Source organism: Hemitrygon akajei, unplaced genomic scaffold (assembly GCF_048418815.1).
Source record: "Hemitrygon akajei unplaced genomic scaffold, sHemAka1.3 Scf000173, whole genome shotgun sequence".
Taxonomy (NCBI): Eukaryota; Metazoa; Chordata; class Chondrichthyes; order Myliobatiformes; family Dasyatidae; genus Hemitrygon; species Hemitrygon akajei.
Genome location: NW_027332059.1, coordinates 414,795 through 432,291, shown reverse-complemented (window position 1 = coordinate 432,291; position 17,497 = coordinate 414,795). Strand labels below are relative to the sequence as shown.

Below are 17,497 nucleotides of genomic sequence, written 5' to 3'. Positions count from 1 at the left end.
GTTTCAGCGACAGGTTACTGTCGATGCAATGCTCCTCAGACAGGATGAAGAGGTCAATACTCCCCAATGCCATTAGGCTTTACAATTCAACTGCCAGGACTTAAGAACTTTTTTTTTAAAGCTATTATTAATGCTTTTTGAGTTAGTGATTTAGATGCATATCATATTATTACTGAGTTAAGTATTGTATGTACAACAAGTGTATGGGACATTGGAAAAAATGTTGAATTTCCCCATGGGGATGAATAAAGTATCTATCTATCTATCTATCTATCTAATCCTCTGCATCTGTGCCTTCCTGATTGTCAATTTCACCTTAGCAAGTTTAAACCTTTTCACAATACACAACAACATGATCCTTCTGGCGTCCTCTAATGCCTCAGAGGTTGGTGCTTCCAGACATTTATCAACATCCATTGCTGCTGATTTTGCACACACAAATAAATCAAAAGGGATTTCCCCAATGAAATCAATAATTAATTAATCAACACGCCCTCAAATTTGTTCATATCCCAGATGCAGGCCCCAATTTTGTTATGAACAAATATTTAGAAACTAAAGCTTTAGAAATTAACCAGCAACAATAGACTACTCCTGGAGCCTAGTTTTGATGTTAAAACCACTATCTTTATTAGTATTTACTTATAATAAAGTAAATTAAGCAAGATAAACAAAAGTTAACAGTTTTATGTGTATATATGTGTGTAAATTGTTACGTACCCCAAAACTGGGTCACTTACCAGCAAAGATAGAGAGGTCCGTTGAAGTCTGATGGTACTATTTTTAACAGTATTTATTGATAAAAATACACAAAAATAATCTCAATGCAAACATAGATATATACGTCATCAATACTAAATCTAAAAGCGCGGGTATAATAATAATCAATAAGAAATAACTCTATCGTTGTGTAGGGGATAATGTATTGTCCGATGGAAATATAAAAGTCACTCAAGTTCATGCAGGCTGCAGCCTTTTGTTGGAGTCAAGAGAGACAGATGTTTTAAACTTGCCTGCTTTCCTTTTTATGATGTCGATCCTTCGAGAGTTCTGTTTTTGTAGTCGGTCCTTTAGCTAAGCCGTTCCGTGGAAAACTCGTCATCCGAGCAAGGATGGACACACATACAAGTCACCACCGGCAGTCACTATTAAACGCTGTCACGGGATTTCTATTGTTTCTCCTGGTGCGTCTAAAGGGGTTGTTCCCCAGACCCTCTTTTATCCTTACTCATGGGGTCTCAGATGTCAATCAGGTTGGGATGATGCAATCTCTCAGCCAGCCCCCTCGGCTCATTCCCTGAGGGCTTCAAATAAATAGTACAGCACTCAATACACAATTCCGTCTCCAAGAGACAATGGCCATTTCCCGTGGCTTTGTATTGCTGAGGGGCCAGGACGTTCCAAACCCCATGTGGATTCTGCGTGTCTTTCTCTCATTTCCTGCGTCTCCTGACCTGAATTAATAGCGATCTTGCGATTCTCAAAAAGGTGGGGGCTACTTTGTACCCTTCAGCCCCTCAGAGTTGGGGCACAGGCGTAACAAAATATAACTCCCAAACTATTGAGCTCGGGGGAAACAAGGCTTAGAGTCTTGAGATGGTAAAGTATGGAAGTTCAGTTCATCCACGGAATAGGTGATGAGAGAGAGATATTTGTAATCCAGGGTAAATGTCGAGAGAAGGCAATTACGTCGATTTCCAAAGGTTCCATTGTGGTGAAACGAGAGAACAGTTGCTGTAGATTTTATGCTTCATCGTTTCAAATCCACATACGAATTATCACCGAAAGTGACTTGTCACAATGGGTATCGCCTTCAAGTGAATTATCACACCACACCCAGCCAAGCGTTAACACATAAGTAGTCTTCACAGGATACCCCAAATCCGATCCACACCTATGGATCAAATGAGGTGATAACCACACATTCGATGTATGGTGAATCAACACTTAACCCACCCTTGTGGGCATAGGAAAGCTCTAAACAGTGACCCTTGGCTACTAGTTCCCTGGTTTCGATCCTTCCATTTTTCCTCCTTCATCTCCATCTGACTCTGAGTGTCTGAGTCCTCGGTTAAAACTAAACAAGCTGTGAGCGATGTAAACAAGCTGCAAGCCCGACTGATTTGCCTTCTTAATCACTCGCTCTCTTAAAATGAATGTTCTCAGCAAGCAAAAGTAAGGAATTAATAAGAATGTGAACTGACTGGTGTGCCAGTAGTTGGGATGACTGAATGAATCCTTTCCAACATTCTGAGCAGGTGAATAGTTCAAAATGTGTGAACTGACTGGTGTTTCTGTAGGGTGGAGGACTGAGTGAATCCCTTCCCACAGACTGAGCAGGTGAACAGTTTCTCCCCAGTGTGAACTCGATGATGTACCTTCAGTTTAGATGACCGAGTGAATCCCTTTCCACAGACTGAGCAGGTGAACGGTTTCTCCTCAGTGTGAACTGACTGATGACTCAGCAGGTTGGATGACGAAGTGAATCCCTTTCCACAGACTGAGCAGGTGAACGGTTTCTCCCCAGTGTGAACTCGCTGATGTTTCTGCAGGTTGGATGACGAAGTGAATCCCTTTCCACAGACTGAGCAGGTGAACGGTTTCTCCCCAGTGTGAACTCGCTGATGTTTCTGCAGGCTGGATGACTGAGTGAATCCCTTCCCACATTCTGAGCAGGTGAAAGGCTTCTCCCCAGTGTGAACTCGCTGGTGTATCAGTAGGTTAGATGGCTGAGTGAATCCCTTCCCACATTCTGAGCAGGTGAATGGCTTCTCCCCAGTGTGAACTCGCTGGTGTGTCAGTAGGTTAGATGACTGAGTGAATCCCTTCCCACAGAATGAGCAGGTGAATGGTTTCTCCCCAGTGTGAACTCGCTGATGTACCTTCAGTTTAGATGATTCAGTGAATCCATTCCCACACACTGAGCAGGTGAACGGTTTCTCCCCGGTGTGAACTGACTGATGTCTCTGCAGGCTGGATGACAAAATGAATTTCTTCCCACACACTGAGCAGGTGAACGGTTTCTCCCCAGTGTGAACTGACTGATGTCCCTGCAGGCTGGATGAGTAAGTGAATCCCTTCCCACAGACTGAGCAGGTGAATGGTTTCTCCCCAGTGTGAACTCGCTGATGTACCTTCAGTTTAGATGATTCAGTGAATCCCTTCCCACAGACTGAGCAGGTGAACGGCTTCTCCCCAGTGTGAACTGACTGATGACTCAGCAGGTTGGATGACTGAGTGAATCCCTTCCCACACACTGAGCAGGTGAACGGTTTCTCCCCGGTGTGAACTGACTGATGTCTCTGCAGGTAGGATGACAAAGTGAATCCCTTCCCACAGACTGAGCAGGTGAACGGTTTCTCCTCAGTGTGAACTGACTGATGACTCAGCAGGTTGGATGACTGAGTGAATCCCTTCCCACACACTGAGCAGGTGAACGGTTTCTCCCCGGTGTGAACTGACTGATGTCTCTGCAGGCTGGATGACAAAGTGAATCCCTTCCCACAGACTGAGCAGGTGAACGGTTTCTCCTCAGTGTGAACTGACTGATGTCTCTGCAGGCTGAATGACAAAGTGAATTTCTTCCCACAGACTGAGCAGGTGAACGGTTTCTCCCCAGTGTGAACTCGCTGATGTACCTTCAGTTTAGATGATCCAGTGAATCCCTTCCCACAGACTGAGCAGGTGAACGGTTTCTCCCCGGTGTGAACTGACTGATGTCTCTGCAGGCTGGATGACAAAGTGAATTTCTTCCCACAGACTGAGCAGGTGAACGGTTTCTCCCCAGTGTGAACTCGCTGATGTACCTTCAGTTTAGATGATTCAGTGAATCCCTTCCCACAGACTGAGCAGGTGAACGGACGCTCCCCGGTGTGAACTCGCTGGTGAGCCATTAGGTCAAATGACCGAGTGAATCCCTTCCCACAGTCTGAGCAGATGAACGTCTTCTCCCCAGTGTGAACTCGCTGATGTACCTTCAGTTTAGATGATTCAGTGAATCCCTTCCCACAGACTGAGCAGGTGAACGGCTTCACCCCAGTGTGAACTTTCTGGTGTCTCTGCAGGGTGGATGACTGAGTGAATCCGATCCCACAGACAGAGCAGGTGAACGGCCTCTCTCCAGTGTGAACTCGCTGATGTATCTGTAGGTGGGATGACCAAGTGAATCCCTTCCCACAGACTGAGCAGGTGAACGGTTTCTCCCCAGTGTGAACTGACTGATGTCTCTGCAGGCTGGATGACAAAGTGAATTTCTTCCCACAGACTGAGCAGGTGAACGGTTTCTCCCCAGTGTGAACTCGCTGATGTACCTTCAGTTTAGATGATTCAGTGAATCCCTTCCCACAGACTGAGCAGGTGAACGGTTTCTCCCCAGTGTGAACTCGCTGATGTACCTTCAGTTTAGATGATTCAGTGAATCCCTTCCCACAGACTGAGCAGGTGAACGGTTTCTCCCCAGTGTGAACTGACTGATGTCTCTGCAGGCTGGATGACAAAGTGAATTTCTTCCCACAGACTGAGCAGGTGAACGGTTTCTCCCCAGTGTGAACTCGCTGATGTACCTTCAGTTTAGATGATTCAGTGAATCCCTTCCCACAGACTGAGCAGGTGAACGGTTTCTCCCCAGTGTGAACTCGCTGATGTACCTTCAGTTTAGATGATTCAGTGAATCCCTTCCCACAGACTGAGCAGGTGAACGGTTTCTCCCCAGTGTGAACTCGCTGATGTACCTTCAGTTTAGATGATTCAGTGAATCCCTTCCCACAGACTGAGCAGGTGAACGGTTTCTCCCCAGTGTGAACTCGCTGATGTACCTTCAGTTTAGATGATTCAGTGAATCCCTTCCCACAGACTGAGCAGGTGAACGGCTTCTCCCCAGTGTGAACTTTCTGGTGTCTCTGTAGGGTGGATGACCGAGTGAATCTCATCCCACAGTCCGAGCAAGTGAACGGCCGCACCCCGGTCTGAACTCGCTGGTGTGCCATCAGGTCAGATGACAGAGTGAATCCTTTCCCAGAAAATCAGCAGATGACCAGTTTCTGACTGGTGTGTCCACATGTGGGATGACAGACTAAGTGCTTTCTTACACACAGAACAGGTGAATGACCTTGCTCAGTGTGAACTTGCTGATGTACCTTCAGTTGAGATGACTGTCTGAATCCATTCCCAATGTCTGAGCAGAAGAATGGGCTCTCCCCTGTGTAAAATGACGGGCGTGCCAGTTGGTCAAATGACTGAGTGAATCCTGCCCCGTAGTCTGATCAGGTAGGATGGTCGATTGAATCCCTTGCTTCACTTCTTAAATATCTAGACAGAGACAGGAAAACTGGTGTGCCATGTCTGAGCTTCCGGGAGACAAATTCCTTCTCGTTTTTAACCTGTAAAAAGATTTACAAAATCCATCAATGGGTGTAGGTCAACACTTCGGATGAGATTGCCAAGGTTTGAGTTGCCAAGGTTTGATCCAGCATCACACTGTTACAGTGAGGTTCCACCCAAGTTGCACAGAGAAATCATCTTCTAACTGGGCACAGTGCTGGTATCTGAAATAACCATCAATTCCCTGATGCTCTTCTTGTTTCTATAGGAATGGGGCATTTCTGTGGTCTCCAGTTTGTGCCTTGGCTCAGTTTGGCTCCCTCCATTGGTATTATTCCCTGTTCCTGCTGAGCTGCATGGGTGCCTGGCCACAGAGTAACTGAAAAATTCTCACACAAATAGTCTTTCTTGACGTGCAGCTGGGATTTTCTTATATGTATTATTAACTTAAAGTGCCACAATTTTAATGCCTTATAAAAATTTCTTGCTGAGATGAATGGTTGGTCCGCACAGCTGTTAAAGGTTCTTGCAGAAAAGTACCAACAAAGAAACAGGCCCTTTGGGCTATCTAGCTTGTGCTAAACTATTTAAACTCCCCACTCCCACACCCCAACCATTCAGGTACCTACACAAAACTCCTTAAATGTTGAAATCCAGCTCGCATTCACCATTTGTGTTGGCTGTTCATTCCACACCCAGATGACCATCTGTGTGAAGAAGTTTCCCCTCATGTTCCCCTTAACATTTCACCTTTCACCCTTAACCCATGGCCTCTGGTTGTAGTTCCACACCATCTCCGTGGTAAAAGCCAACTTGCATTTTATCTATGCCCCTCTATCACAATCAAATCTCCCCTCAATCTTCTACATTCCAAGGAATAAAGTCCTAACCTGTTCAATCTTTCCTTGTAACCCAAGTCCTCCAGACCTGGCAAAATCCTTGTGAATTTTCTCTGAACTCTCGGAACCTCTTTTACAACTTTCATCTATCTACTGTTGTCAGTGCTTTGGTTCATGAAGGCCAATGGGCTGAAATCTTTCTTTCCGTCTCTACCTAACTGTGATACCACTTTTAGTGAATTACAGACTTGTATTCCCAGGTCCCTTTCCTCTACAACACTCCTCAGTGCCCAACCAGTCACTGTATAAGACCTACAGTGGTAGGTCCTACCAAAGTGCAACACCTCACACTTGTCTGAATTAAATTCCATTTTCCATTTCTCAAACCATTTTTCCAGCTGGTCCAGGTCGCACTGTAAGCCATGATAGTCTTCCTCGCTGTCCACTACACCCCAATCTTGGTGTCATCCACAAATTTACTGATCCAGTTAACCACACTATCATCCAGATTACTGATATAGAAGACAAACAACAACAGATCAAGCACTGATCCCTATGACACACAACTAGTCACAGACCTCCAGTCAGAGAGGCAACCATCTGCTACCATACTCTGGCTTCTCCCAAAGCCAGTGTCTCGTCCAATTTACTATCTCATCTTGAATGCTGAGTGACTGAACCTTCTTGACCAACCTCCCATATGAGACTTTGTCAAGTGCCTTGCCGAAGTCCATGTAGACAACATCCACTGACTTGCCTTCATCCAATTTCCTGATAACTTCGAGAAACTCTATAAGATTGGTGAGCCATGAACTACCAAGCACAAAGCCATGTTGTCTATCCTTAATCAATTCACATCTATCCAAATACTTATATATCCATTTCCTGCACATAAGTTCCAATAACTTTCCCCCTACTGATGTCAAGCACACCAATGTACAATTTCTTAGTTTATTTTTAGAGCCTTTCTTGAACAGCGGAACAACATTCGTTGTCCTCCAATCCTCCAGTACCTCACCTGTCACTAAGGATGATTTAAATATCTGTGCTTGGGCCCCGACAACTTCTGCACTTGTCTTCCAAAGGGTCCGAGGGAACAATTTGTCAGGCCCTGGGGATTTATCCATGGCAATTTGCCTTCAGACGGCAAACACCTCCACCTCTGTAATCTGTACAGGGTCCATGAAGTTGATGCTGCTTTGCCTCACTTCTATAGACTCTGTGTCCACCTCCGGAGTAAATACGAATGCAGAAAAAATCTCCCCCATCTATTTTGTCTCCTCATACGGATTACCATTCTAATTTTGCAAAGGATTAATTTTTTCCCTTGAAATCTTTTTCCACTTAACATATCTGCAGAATCCATGAGGATTCTCCTTCACCTTGTCTGCTGGGGCAACCTCATGCCTTCTTTCATCAGTGTTCACTTGAATTTCCTGTATCTCATAAGTAGCCCATTTGTTCCTATCTGCCTGTACCTGGTATGCACCTCCTTTTTATTGATCTGGGAGATGAAAGCCAAAGGGGTGATAGAGCTGCATGGTGGGGGGTGGGGCATGGGGGGGTGGGTAAACTAAAGTTGCAGGGGGAATGACAGAACAGATAGAGGAGAGGTTGTGGAGACAGATGTTGTTCAGACCTCAGACAAGGTCAGGAATGAAAAACGTTGAGCATGTTGCAGTGAATATGCTGAGCCCTGTATATAACCATATAACAATCACAGCACGGAAACAGGCCATTCCGGCCCTCCTAGTCCGTGCCTAACTCTTAATCTCACCTAGTCCCACCTACCCGCACTCAGCCCATAACCCTCCACTCCTTTCCTGTCCATATACCTATCCAATTTTACCTTAAATGACACAACTGAACTGGCCTCTACTACTTCTACAGGAAGCTCATTCCGCACAGCTATCACTCTCTGAGTAAAGAAATACCCCCTCATGTTTCCCTTAAACTTTTGCCCCCTAACTCTCAAATCATGTCCTCTCGTTTGAATCTCCCCTACTCTCAATGGAAACAGCCTATTCACGTCAACTCTATCTATCCCTCTCAACATTTTAAGTACCTCGATCAAATCCCCCCTCAACCTTCTACGCTCCAATGAATAGAGACCTAACTTGTTCAACCTTTCTCTGTAACTTAAGTGCTGAAACCCAGGTAACATCCTAGTAAATCGTCTCTGCACTCTCTCTAATTTATTGCTATCTTTCCTATAATTCGGTGACCAGAACTGTACACAATATTCCAAATTTGGCCTTACCAATGCCTTGTACAATTTTAACATTACATCCCAACTTCTGTACTCAATGCTCTGATTTATAAAGGCCAGCGTTCCAAAAGCCTTCTTCACCACCCTATCTACATGAGACTCCACCTTCAGGGAACTATGCACTGTTATTCCTAGATCTCTCTGTTCCACTGCATTCCTCAATGCCCTACCATTTACCCTGTATGTTCTATTTGGATTATTCCTGCCAAAATGTAGAACCTCACACTTCTCAGCATTAAACTCCATCTGCCAACGTTCAGCCCATTCTTCTAACCGGCATAAATCTCCCTGCAAGCTTCGAAAACCCACCTCATTATCCACAACACCTCCTACCTTAGTATCATCAGCATACTTACTAATCCAATTTACCACCCCATCATCCAGATCATTTATGTATATTACAAACAACATTTGGGCCCAAAACAGATCCCTGAGGCACCCCGCTAGTCACCGGCCTCCATCCCGATAAACAATTATCCACCACTACTCTCTGGCATCTCCCATCTAGCCACTGTTGAATCCATTTTATTACTCCAGCATTAATACCTAACGACTGAACCTTCTTAACTAACCTTCCATGTGGAACTTTGTCAAAGGCCTTGCTGAAGTCCATATAGACTACATCCACTGCCTTACCCTCATCAACATTCCTCGTAACTACAAAAAATTCAATAAGGTTTGTCAAACATGACCTTCCACGCACAAATCCATGCTGGCTACTCTCTAATCAGATCCTGTCTATCCAGATAATTATAAATACTATCTCTAAGAATACTTTCCATTAATTTACCCACCACTGATGTCAAACTGACAGGTCTATAATTGCCAGGCTTACTTCTAGAACCCTTTTTAAACAATGGAACCACATGAGCAATACGCCAATCCTCCGGCACAATCCCCGTTTCTAATGACATCTGAAAGATCTCCGTCAGAGCTCCTGCTATCTCTACACAAACTTCCCTCAAGGTCCTGGGGAATATCCGGTCAGGACCCGGAGATTGATCCACTTTTAAATTTCTTAAAAGCGCCAGTACTTCCACCTCTTTAATTGTCATAAGTTCCATAACTTCCTTACTTGTTTCCCACACCTTACACCATTCAATATCCTTCTCCTTAGTGAATACCGAAGAGAAGAAATCATTCAAAATCTCTCCCATCTCCCTCGGCTCCACACATAGCTGACCACCCTGATTCTCTAAGGGACCAATTTTATCCCTCACTATCCTCTTGCTTTTAATATAACTGTAGAAGCCTTTCGGATTTACTTCCACCTTATTTGCCAAACCAAACTCGTAACTTCTTTTAGCTTTTCTAATCTCTTTCTTAAGTTTCCTTTTACATTCTTTATATTCCTCGAGCAATTCCTTTACTCCATGCTGCCTATATCTATTGTAGACATCCCTCTTTTTTCAAACCAAGTTTCTAATATCCCTTGAAAACCATGGCGCTTTCAAACCTTTAACCTTTCCTTTCAACCGAACAGGAACATAAAGATTCTGTACCCTCATAATTTCACCCTTAAATGACCTCCATTTCTCTATTACATCCTTCCCATAAAACAACTTGACCCAATCCACTCTCTCTAAATCCCTGCACATCTCCTCAAAGTTAGCCTTTCTCCAATCAAAAATCTCAACTCTAGGTCCAGTCCTGTCCTTCTCCATAATTATATTGAAGCTAATGCTATTGTGATCACTGGACCCGAAGTGCTCCCCAACACATACATCTGTCAGCTGACCTATCGCATTCCCTAACAGGAGATCCAACACTGCCCCATCTCTAGTCGGTACTTCTATGTATTGTTGCAAAAAACTATCCTGCACACATTTCACAAACTCTAAACCATCCAGCCCTTTTACTGAATGAGCTTCCCAATCTATGTGTGGAAAATTAAAATCTCCCACAATCACCACCTTGTGTTTACTACAAATATCTGCTATCTCCTTACACATTTGCTCTTCCAACTCACGCTCCCCATTAGGTGGCCTATAATACACTCCTATCAGTGTTACTACACCTTTCCCATTCCTCAATTCCACCCAAATAGCCTCCCTAGAGGAGCTCTGTAATCTATCCTTCCAAAGCACCGCCATAAGATTTTCTCGGACAAGCAATGCAACACCTCCTCCTCTGGCCCCTCCTACTCTATCACACCTGAAGCAACTAAATCCAGGAATATTTAGTTGCCAATCACACCCTTCCTGCAACCATGTTTCACTAATAGCTACAACATCATAATTCCAGGTATCAATCCACACTTTAAGCTCATCCACCTTTCTTACAATGCTCCTAGCATTAAAATAGATACATTTAAGATACTCTCCACCTCCTCCTCTCTTTTCATCCCTAGCAATGCATTCAAATTTATTATCCTTTTCTTTCTTCTCCCCTACAACTTCGGGCTGAGCGCATCCCTTCTCCATCACCTGCCTTTCCTCCCTCACACACTGTCTACTTACTTGCTCTACTGGTGAACTAACCTCCTCTCCCATAGTTTCCTCAAATTGATTTCCGCCCCCCCATCTTACTAGTTTAAAGTCTGCCCTGTAGCCCTAGCAAACCTCCCCGCTAGGATATTGGTCCCCCCAGGATTCAAGTGTAACCCGTCCTTCTTGAACAGGTCACGCCTGCCCCAGAAGAGGTCCCAATGATCCAGAAACTTGAATCCCTGCCCCCTGCTCCAATCCCTCAACCACGCATTCATCCTCCACCTAATTCCATTCCTACTCTCACTGTCATATCTCAATGTAAGGAGCAGCGTAGGAAAGGCGGATGTGTTCAGGGCATGGATCAACACCTGGAATTATGACACTAGGATCTGGCAACTGTGGACTGGGACAGGCTCCTTTATGGCAAAGGTGTGCTTGGTAAATGGCAGGCCTTCAAAGTGAAATTTTGAAAGTGCAAAGTGGGTATGTGCTTCTCAGAATAAAAGGTAAAGATAGAAACTGTAGGGAACCTTGGATTTCAAGAAATATTGAGACCCTGGTGAAGCACAAAATGGAGTTGTATAACAGGGATAGGCAGGTAGGTTGTTACAGAGTATAAGCAATGCAAGAGAACACATAAGAAATAAATCAGGATGACTAAAAGAAGGCATGAGGTTGCTGTCGCAAAAAAGATGAAGGATAATCATCAGGGATTCCAGCGATAGATTAAGAGCAAAAGGATTACAAGGCACAAAGTGGGTCCTCTGGAAGACCAGAATGGCAATCCACGTGTGCAACCAAAGCAGATGGGGAGATGTTAAATATGTTTTCATCTCTATTTTCTCAGGAGATGGACACAGGGTCTATGGGAGTGTGGAAAAGGACATGACATGGTGCTCCCTCGGACCCTACAGGAGGCAAGTGCAGAAATTGTCGGGCCCCTAGCAGAGATAACCAAATCATCCTTAGTGAATGGGGGGTGGGGGGAGGGTGGTTATCAGAGGGTTGTAGGATAGCCAAAGTTATTTCACTGTTCAACACAGAACATTGAAATCCACAGCAGATTCCAAACCATTCAGCCCACAATGTTGTGCCAACCATGCAACTTACTCTAGAAACTGCCTAGAGTTTCCCTCGCGCAGAGCCCTCTATTTTCTAAGCTCCATGTACCTGTCTAAGACCCTATTGTATCTGCCTCAACCACCGCTGCTGGCAGTGCATTCCACCCACACACCACTCTCTATGCAAAAACTTACCCCTGACTTTCCCTCGGTATCTATTTCCAAGCGCCTTAAAACTATGCCCCCTCCTGTTAGCCATTTCAGCCCTGGGAAAAGCCTCTGACTATCCACTTGATCAATGCCCCTCATCATCTTATGCACCTAAACAAGGCTCTAAGCATAAACAAGGAAACTATACATTGTTTTGAGGATTTGTTGGAAGTATGCAAAATTATGAGGGTAAAGATAGGGTAAATGCAGCAGGTTTTTTCCACTGAGGTTGGGTGGGATGACAACCAGAGGTCATGGGTAAGTGAGGAAGGTGAAAATTTAATGGGAACATGTGGGAAAGCTCTTCACTGAATCGACTGTGAGAGTGTGGAATGAGATGCCAGCACTGGTGCATGTGAGCTCGATTTCACCATTTAAGTGAAGTTTGGATAGGCAGCTGGATGGTAGGGGTATGGAGTGCTATCATCCCAGTGCAGGTCATTGCATCAGACAGCTTAAATGTTTTCAGCATTGTCTAGATGGACAAATGGTCTGTTTCTGCACTGAACTTCTCCAGGTTTCTATGACAGAGAAGCTGGACAAAATTGATTGGAAGGGGAAACTGGTAGCAATGTCGATGGAGCAGCAATGGCTGGAGTTTCCGGGAACAATTCGGGAGGTGCATGGTAGATACATCCCAGTGAAGCATTAGAATGGCAGGAGGACACAACCATGGCTGAAATGAGAAGCCAAACCCAACATAAAAGCTAAAGAGAGGGTAAATAATAGAGCAAAAAATATTGGGAAGCTGTTACAAATTAACAGGTCTGAACAACATCTGTCTGGTGTCAAGAAAACAACCTCTCCCTCAATGTCATATAAACTAAAGAGCTGGTTGTGGATTACAGAAGGAATGGAGACAGGGTAAATCCCTTTGCTGTTGAGAGGGTGAACAGCTGTACTGAGGAAGAAGGGCCCAAAGGATACTGGGGACCCAATTCACCACAACCACAAACTGTTCCTGCTGCTACCATCCAGGAAACAGTACCACAGCAAAAGGACCAACAGGCTCCAGGACATCATCTTCCACCAGCCCATCAGACTGATTAATTGATTTCTATGTTATATTGACTGTCCTAAGTGCAAACTATTTATTATGAATTACTATAAATTACACATTGCACATTTAGATGGAGACATAACCAACAGATTTCTACTCCTCATGTATATGAAGGATGTATGTAATAAATTCAATTCAATTCACCCTTTCCACTATCTGTGCTCTCATTCTGGCTCCCATTCCCCTTACAACTTATTTTAACCACATCAGCCCCCCCTCCCCCGACACTAGCTGTAGTAAGCCTTACCACAAAGGTATTAGTCCCCTCTTGTTCTGTTCCCCTAACTAACGAATCCTCTATCAACCCCTTGAATGACCTCTGCCAGGTAATCCACCCCCCCAACCAGTTTCTAAAGTGGTCTACCTGTTGTTGTGGGGTTGACCACAAGAGTACTCTGTGAGGGCTGTTTAACCTCATTCCCCTTCCTGACTCTCACCCAGTTTCCTGTGTCCTGCACCTTGGGTGTAACTCACCTCTCTTCATATCATATCTATCACCTCCTCCAACTCCTTGGATGATCCGGAATTCATCCATTTCCAGCTCCAACTCCTTAAGTGCAGGGTTACAAGCTGCATCTGGATGCACATCTTGTAGGTGAGGGCAACAGGGACAATGGAGGTCGCCCCATCTTCCCACCAATGTCCCCTCTAATTTCTAATGACCAGTGTGCACATGAAGCCTGTATTGTGCATTTTTTTAATCCAGTGTCAACATGTGCACAGTGAATTTTATATAGAGAGGTATTCATTTTAACAGATAGCAAATCACTGTCGATAGGAACTTTGATCTCCTCTGGGTCTGATCAAGTTCACCTGCACTCTCACACAACCTATGTAACAGGCCTGTAACGGGTAATGAAGGATTTTCTCACCAGAGCTTTTGCACTTTGTCCATATGTGGTTTTCTTGCTAAATTACACTTCAAAAAGTCACATATCCAAGTATCACTCCACTTTTTCCCACTTGTAAATTCTCCAGCAACTTTTGCATCTCCACAATAGACACAGATAATACCAGTTTCTGTATTGTACATAAATATTTCCCCGAACCCTCCCCTAGGTGAACTCATTGATGGCAATGCCAATGAATCTGAAGGGAAGGGCAGTAGTCTGTCTCATTGGAGACATCTGGCACATTTGTGATGTGAAAGCTAATCGTTGCCCAGGGCAAAAAGCTGTTTGATATAATTACCTTCCCAGAGAGAATGAATCAAAACATGTTCTCACGGGCAGAAAAGTTCAGACCAGGAGGAGGTGGAACAAAGCAACACAGACAAAATACTGGAGGAACTCAGCAGGCCAGGCAGCATCTATGGAATAGAGTACTAATGCTGAGTTCCGCCGGCAGTTTGTGTGTGTTGCTTGGATTTCCAGCATCTGCAGATTTTCTCCTGTTTGGGATTGGAGTTAAAACAAATGTGATTTTCTCAACAGCTGATGTAAAAGATTGTTGTGCCCTATCTCCGAGTTCCCAATCCTTACATTTAGATAGCTGGAGCTCAGCTCTGTCTGAGAGACACATCGGTTCCCATTCCCTCATCAGCCGGAAGCTCCCCGGGGCCCGAATAAGGATCGTGGGGCTGAGAAAGAGGGACGAGAGCAGGACTGTGCCGGGATTGAGGGTCGAGTGACTGGACTCACTGCAATTGTCCCTCAGTCGGTGTTGTAAAGGCTGACCCAGAAAATCGTTCTTACCTGCGCCGAGTTTCCGAGGCCTTTTGTGAACTGCGCATGCGCAACATTCGGGAACATCGGCATCTTTGACGCCTGCGCATTCAATCGGGGCTTCAGCGCAGGCGTCAAAGATGCCGAATTTTTCAAACGCAGCGCTTTCTGGGTAATCAAGGTGCCATTAAAGGTTTCTGCAGGCACCAGTTACATGTCCATATCAATTTTTTGGTGTATAGAAAACTCAGCAGCTCTTTTAACACAGAAAGCAGCCCCCATAATGAATACAATTAATATCAGCAAACTTTCTGCGCGTTTAATGCCAAAGTAGAATATTCTTAAAAATGCAGATATGAAACACAAGAGATTCTGCTGTTGCTGGAAATGTAGACACATACACATAAAATGCAGGAGGAACTCTGCAATGCATGCAGCAGCTAAGCAGAGGAGTACACAGTCCAGACATGCTGAAGGGGTTCGGCCTAAATGTTGTCTATTTATTCCTCTCCACATTTGCTTCCTGATCTGTTGATTTCCACCAGTATTTTGCAGAAATAAACCACCTTTTTTTTCGATCAACCAGTTTCCAAATGTTTCTGATCTTTCATTTGTAACGACATCCTGTTGGTCTGATTCCTCATCTTCCTCCTCCTTGTAAACTCCAGGCCCCATCTCTTTCTGGAGCCCCAAAGCCCTGACTCAGGCTGGCAACTCTTTGGTTTCTGACTCTGCTCCATCGAAGATTCACTCCTTACTCTGCTGTCAGACTTTAGAGATGCATTGCAACAGCCCAGCTGTCTGAGGCACAGTCCTTTGAAATTAGTGAAAATCACCCAAAACATTGAAAAGAGCAAGGTTGACAAGTGAATTCAGAGCCAAAGCAAAAGCAAAAGACGGTGTACAAGGAAGCCAGAGCTAATGGGAAGATAGAGGATTGCAGGCTTTTAAAAACTTGCAGAAGAAATCTAGGAAGGTCATTCAGAAGGAACTGATGAATGATGCGAGTAAGCATGGGACTAATATCCAAGAGGATACTAAAAGCTTTTTTAAGTATACAAAATGTAAAAGAGAGTCAAGGGTAGATATAGGACCAATACAGAATGATGCTGGAGATATTGTAATGAGAAATGCAGAGATGGCAGTGGAACTGAATGAGTAGTTTGCATCAGTCTTCACAGTGGAAGATGTCTGTAGTATATCAGACATTCAAGAGTATCAGGGAAGTGACAATTATGACTGAGGAGGTGCTTAGGAAGATAATGGTCTGAGTGTGGATAAATCTCCTGGACCTGATGGAATGCACCCTAGGGTTCTGAAGGAAGTAATTGGAGAGACTGCAGAGGCCTTGACGATGATCTTTCAGCAAACGACAGATTCTGGCATTGTACCAGATGACTGGTAAATTGCAAATGTTACCCGCAATTTAAGAAGGGAGGGAGGAAGAAGAAAGGAAGCTATAGTCCTGTTAGCCCGGCAAAAGTGGTTGGGAAGTTGTTGGAAGCGATTTTTAGGGATGAGATTACGGAGTACCTGAGACACATGACAAGAGATGCCAAAGCCAGCATGGATTCCTGACATCAGTGGTTTGGGAAGTTGTTGGAATCGATTTTTAGGGATGAGATTACGGAGTACCTGAGACACATGCCAAAGCCAAAGAGATGCCAAAGCCAGCATGGATTCCTGAAAGGAAAACCCTGCCTGAGAAACCTACTGCAAATTTTAAAGGAAATTAAAAGCCAGGTGGACAAAAGACATGAAATAGATATAGTGTACTTGGATTTTCAGAAATCCTTTGACAAGGTGCCGCACATGGGGCTGCTTAGCAGGATAAGAGGTCATGGAATTACAGGAAGTTACTACCGTGGTTGAACATTGCTAGGTCAGCAGAAAACAGAGAGTGGGAATAAATGTATCGTATTCTGTCTGGCTGCCAGTTACCAGTGGAGTTCCACAGGGGTCAGTTTTGGGATCGCTACTTTTTACGATATATGTCTATGATTTGGACTACAGCATTAATGGATTTGTGGCTAAAATTGCCGATGATACAAAGATAGGTGGAGGAGCGGGTAGTGTTTAGGAAACAGAAAGACTGCAGAGAGACTCAGATAATTTCGGGGAACGGGCAAAGAAATGGCAAATGAAATATAAAGTTGGAAAATGGATGGTCATGCACCTTGGTGGAAGAAATAAACGGGCAGAGTATTATTTAGATGGGGAGATCCTTCAAAATGCAGAGAGGCAAATGGAATTGGGAGTCCTTGTGCAGGATACCCTTAAAGTTAACTTCCAGGTTGAGTCAGTGGCGAAGAAAGCAAATGCAATGTTGGCATTCATTACTCAACGTATAGGATATAAGAGCAGGGATTTGATGTTGAGGCTCTATAAGGCACTCCGGAGACCACACTTGGAGTACTGTGTGCGGTTTTGTGATCCTTATTTTAGAAACGATATACTGACATTGGAGAGGGTTCAGAGAAGATTCAGGAGAGTTATTCCAGGAATGAGAGGGTTACCGTATGAGGAATATCTGGCAACACTTGGGCTGTATTCCCTGGAGTTCAGGAGAATGAGGGGGATTTATACTAACACTTTGAATGTTAAAAGGCCTGAACAGATTAGATATGGTAAAGTTAATAACCATAA

General features: G+C 44.4%; 1 protein-coding gene across 1 annotated transcript; it reads right to left on the bottom strand.

Annotated features, from left to right (window-relative positions):
* Window positions 1–65: 65 nt before the first annotated feature.
* LOC140724203 (uncharacterized) lies at window positions 66–14,971 on the bottom strand. The gene is made up of 2 exons (XM_073038691.1): window positions 14,882–14,971; window positions 66–5,378 (listed from the first exon to the last, which is right to left on the bottom strand). Exon 2 carries the CDS (start codon window positions 4,983–4,985, stop codon window positions 2,268–2,270), a length of 2,718 nt encoding a protein of 905 aa, XP_072894792.1. The 5' UTR covers window positions 4,986–5,378; window positions 14,882–14,971; the 3' UTR covers window positions 66–2,267.
* Between the last annotated feature and the right edge of the window lie 2,526 nt (window positions 14,972–17,497).

Bases quoted from the DNA above. Each gene is read 5' to 3' on its own strand.
- LOC140724203 (XM_073038691.1), bottom strand. From the start codon at position 4,985: ATGGCACACCAGCGAGTTCAGACCGGGGTGCGGCCGTTCACTTGCTCG.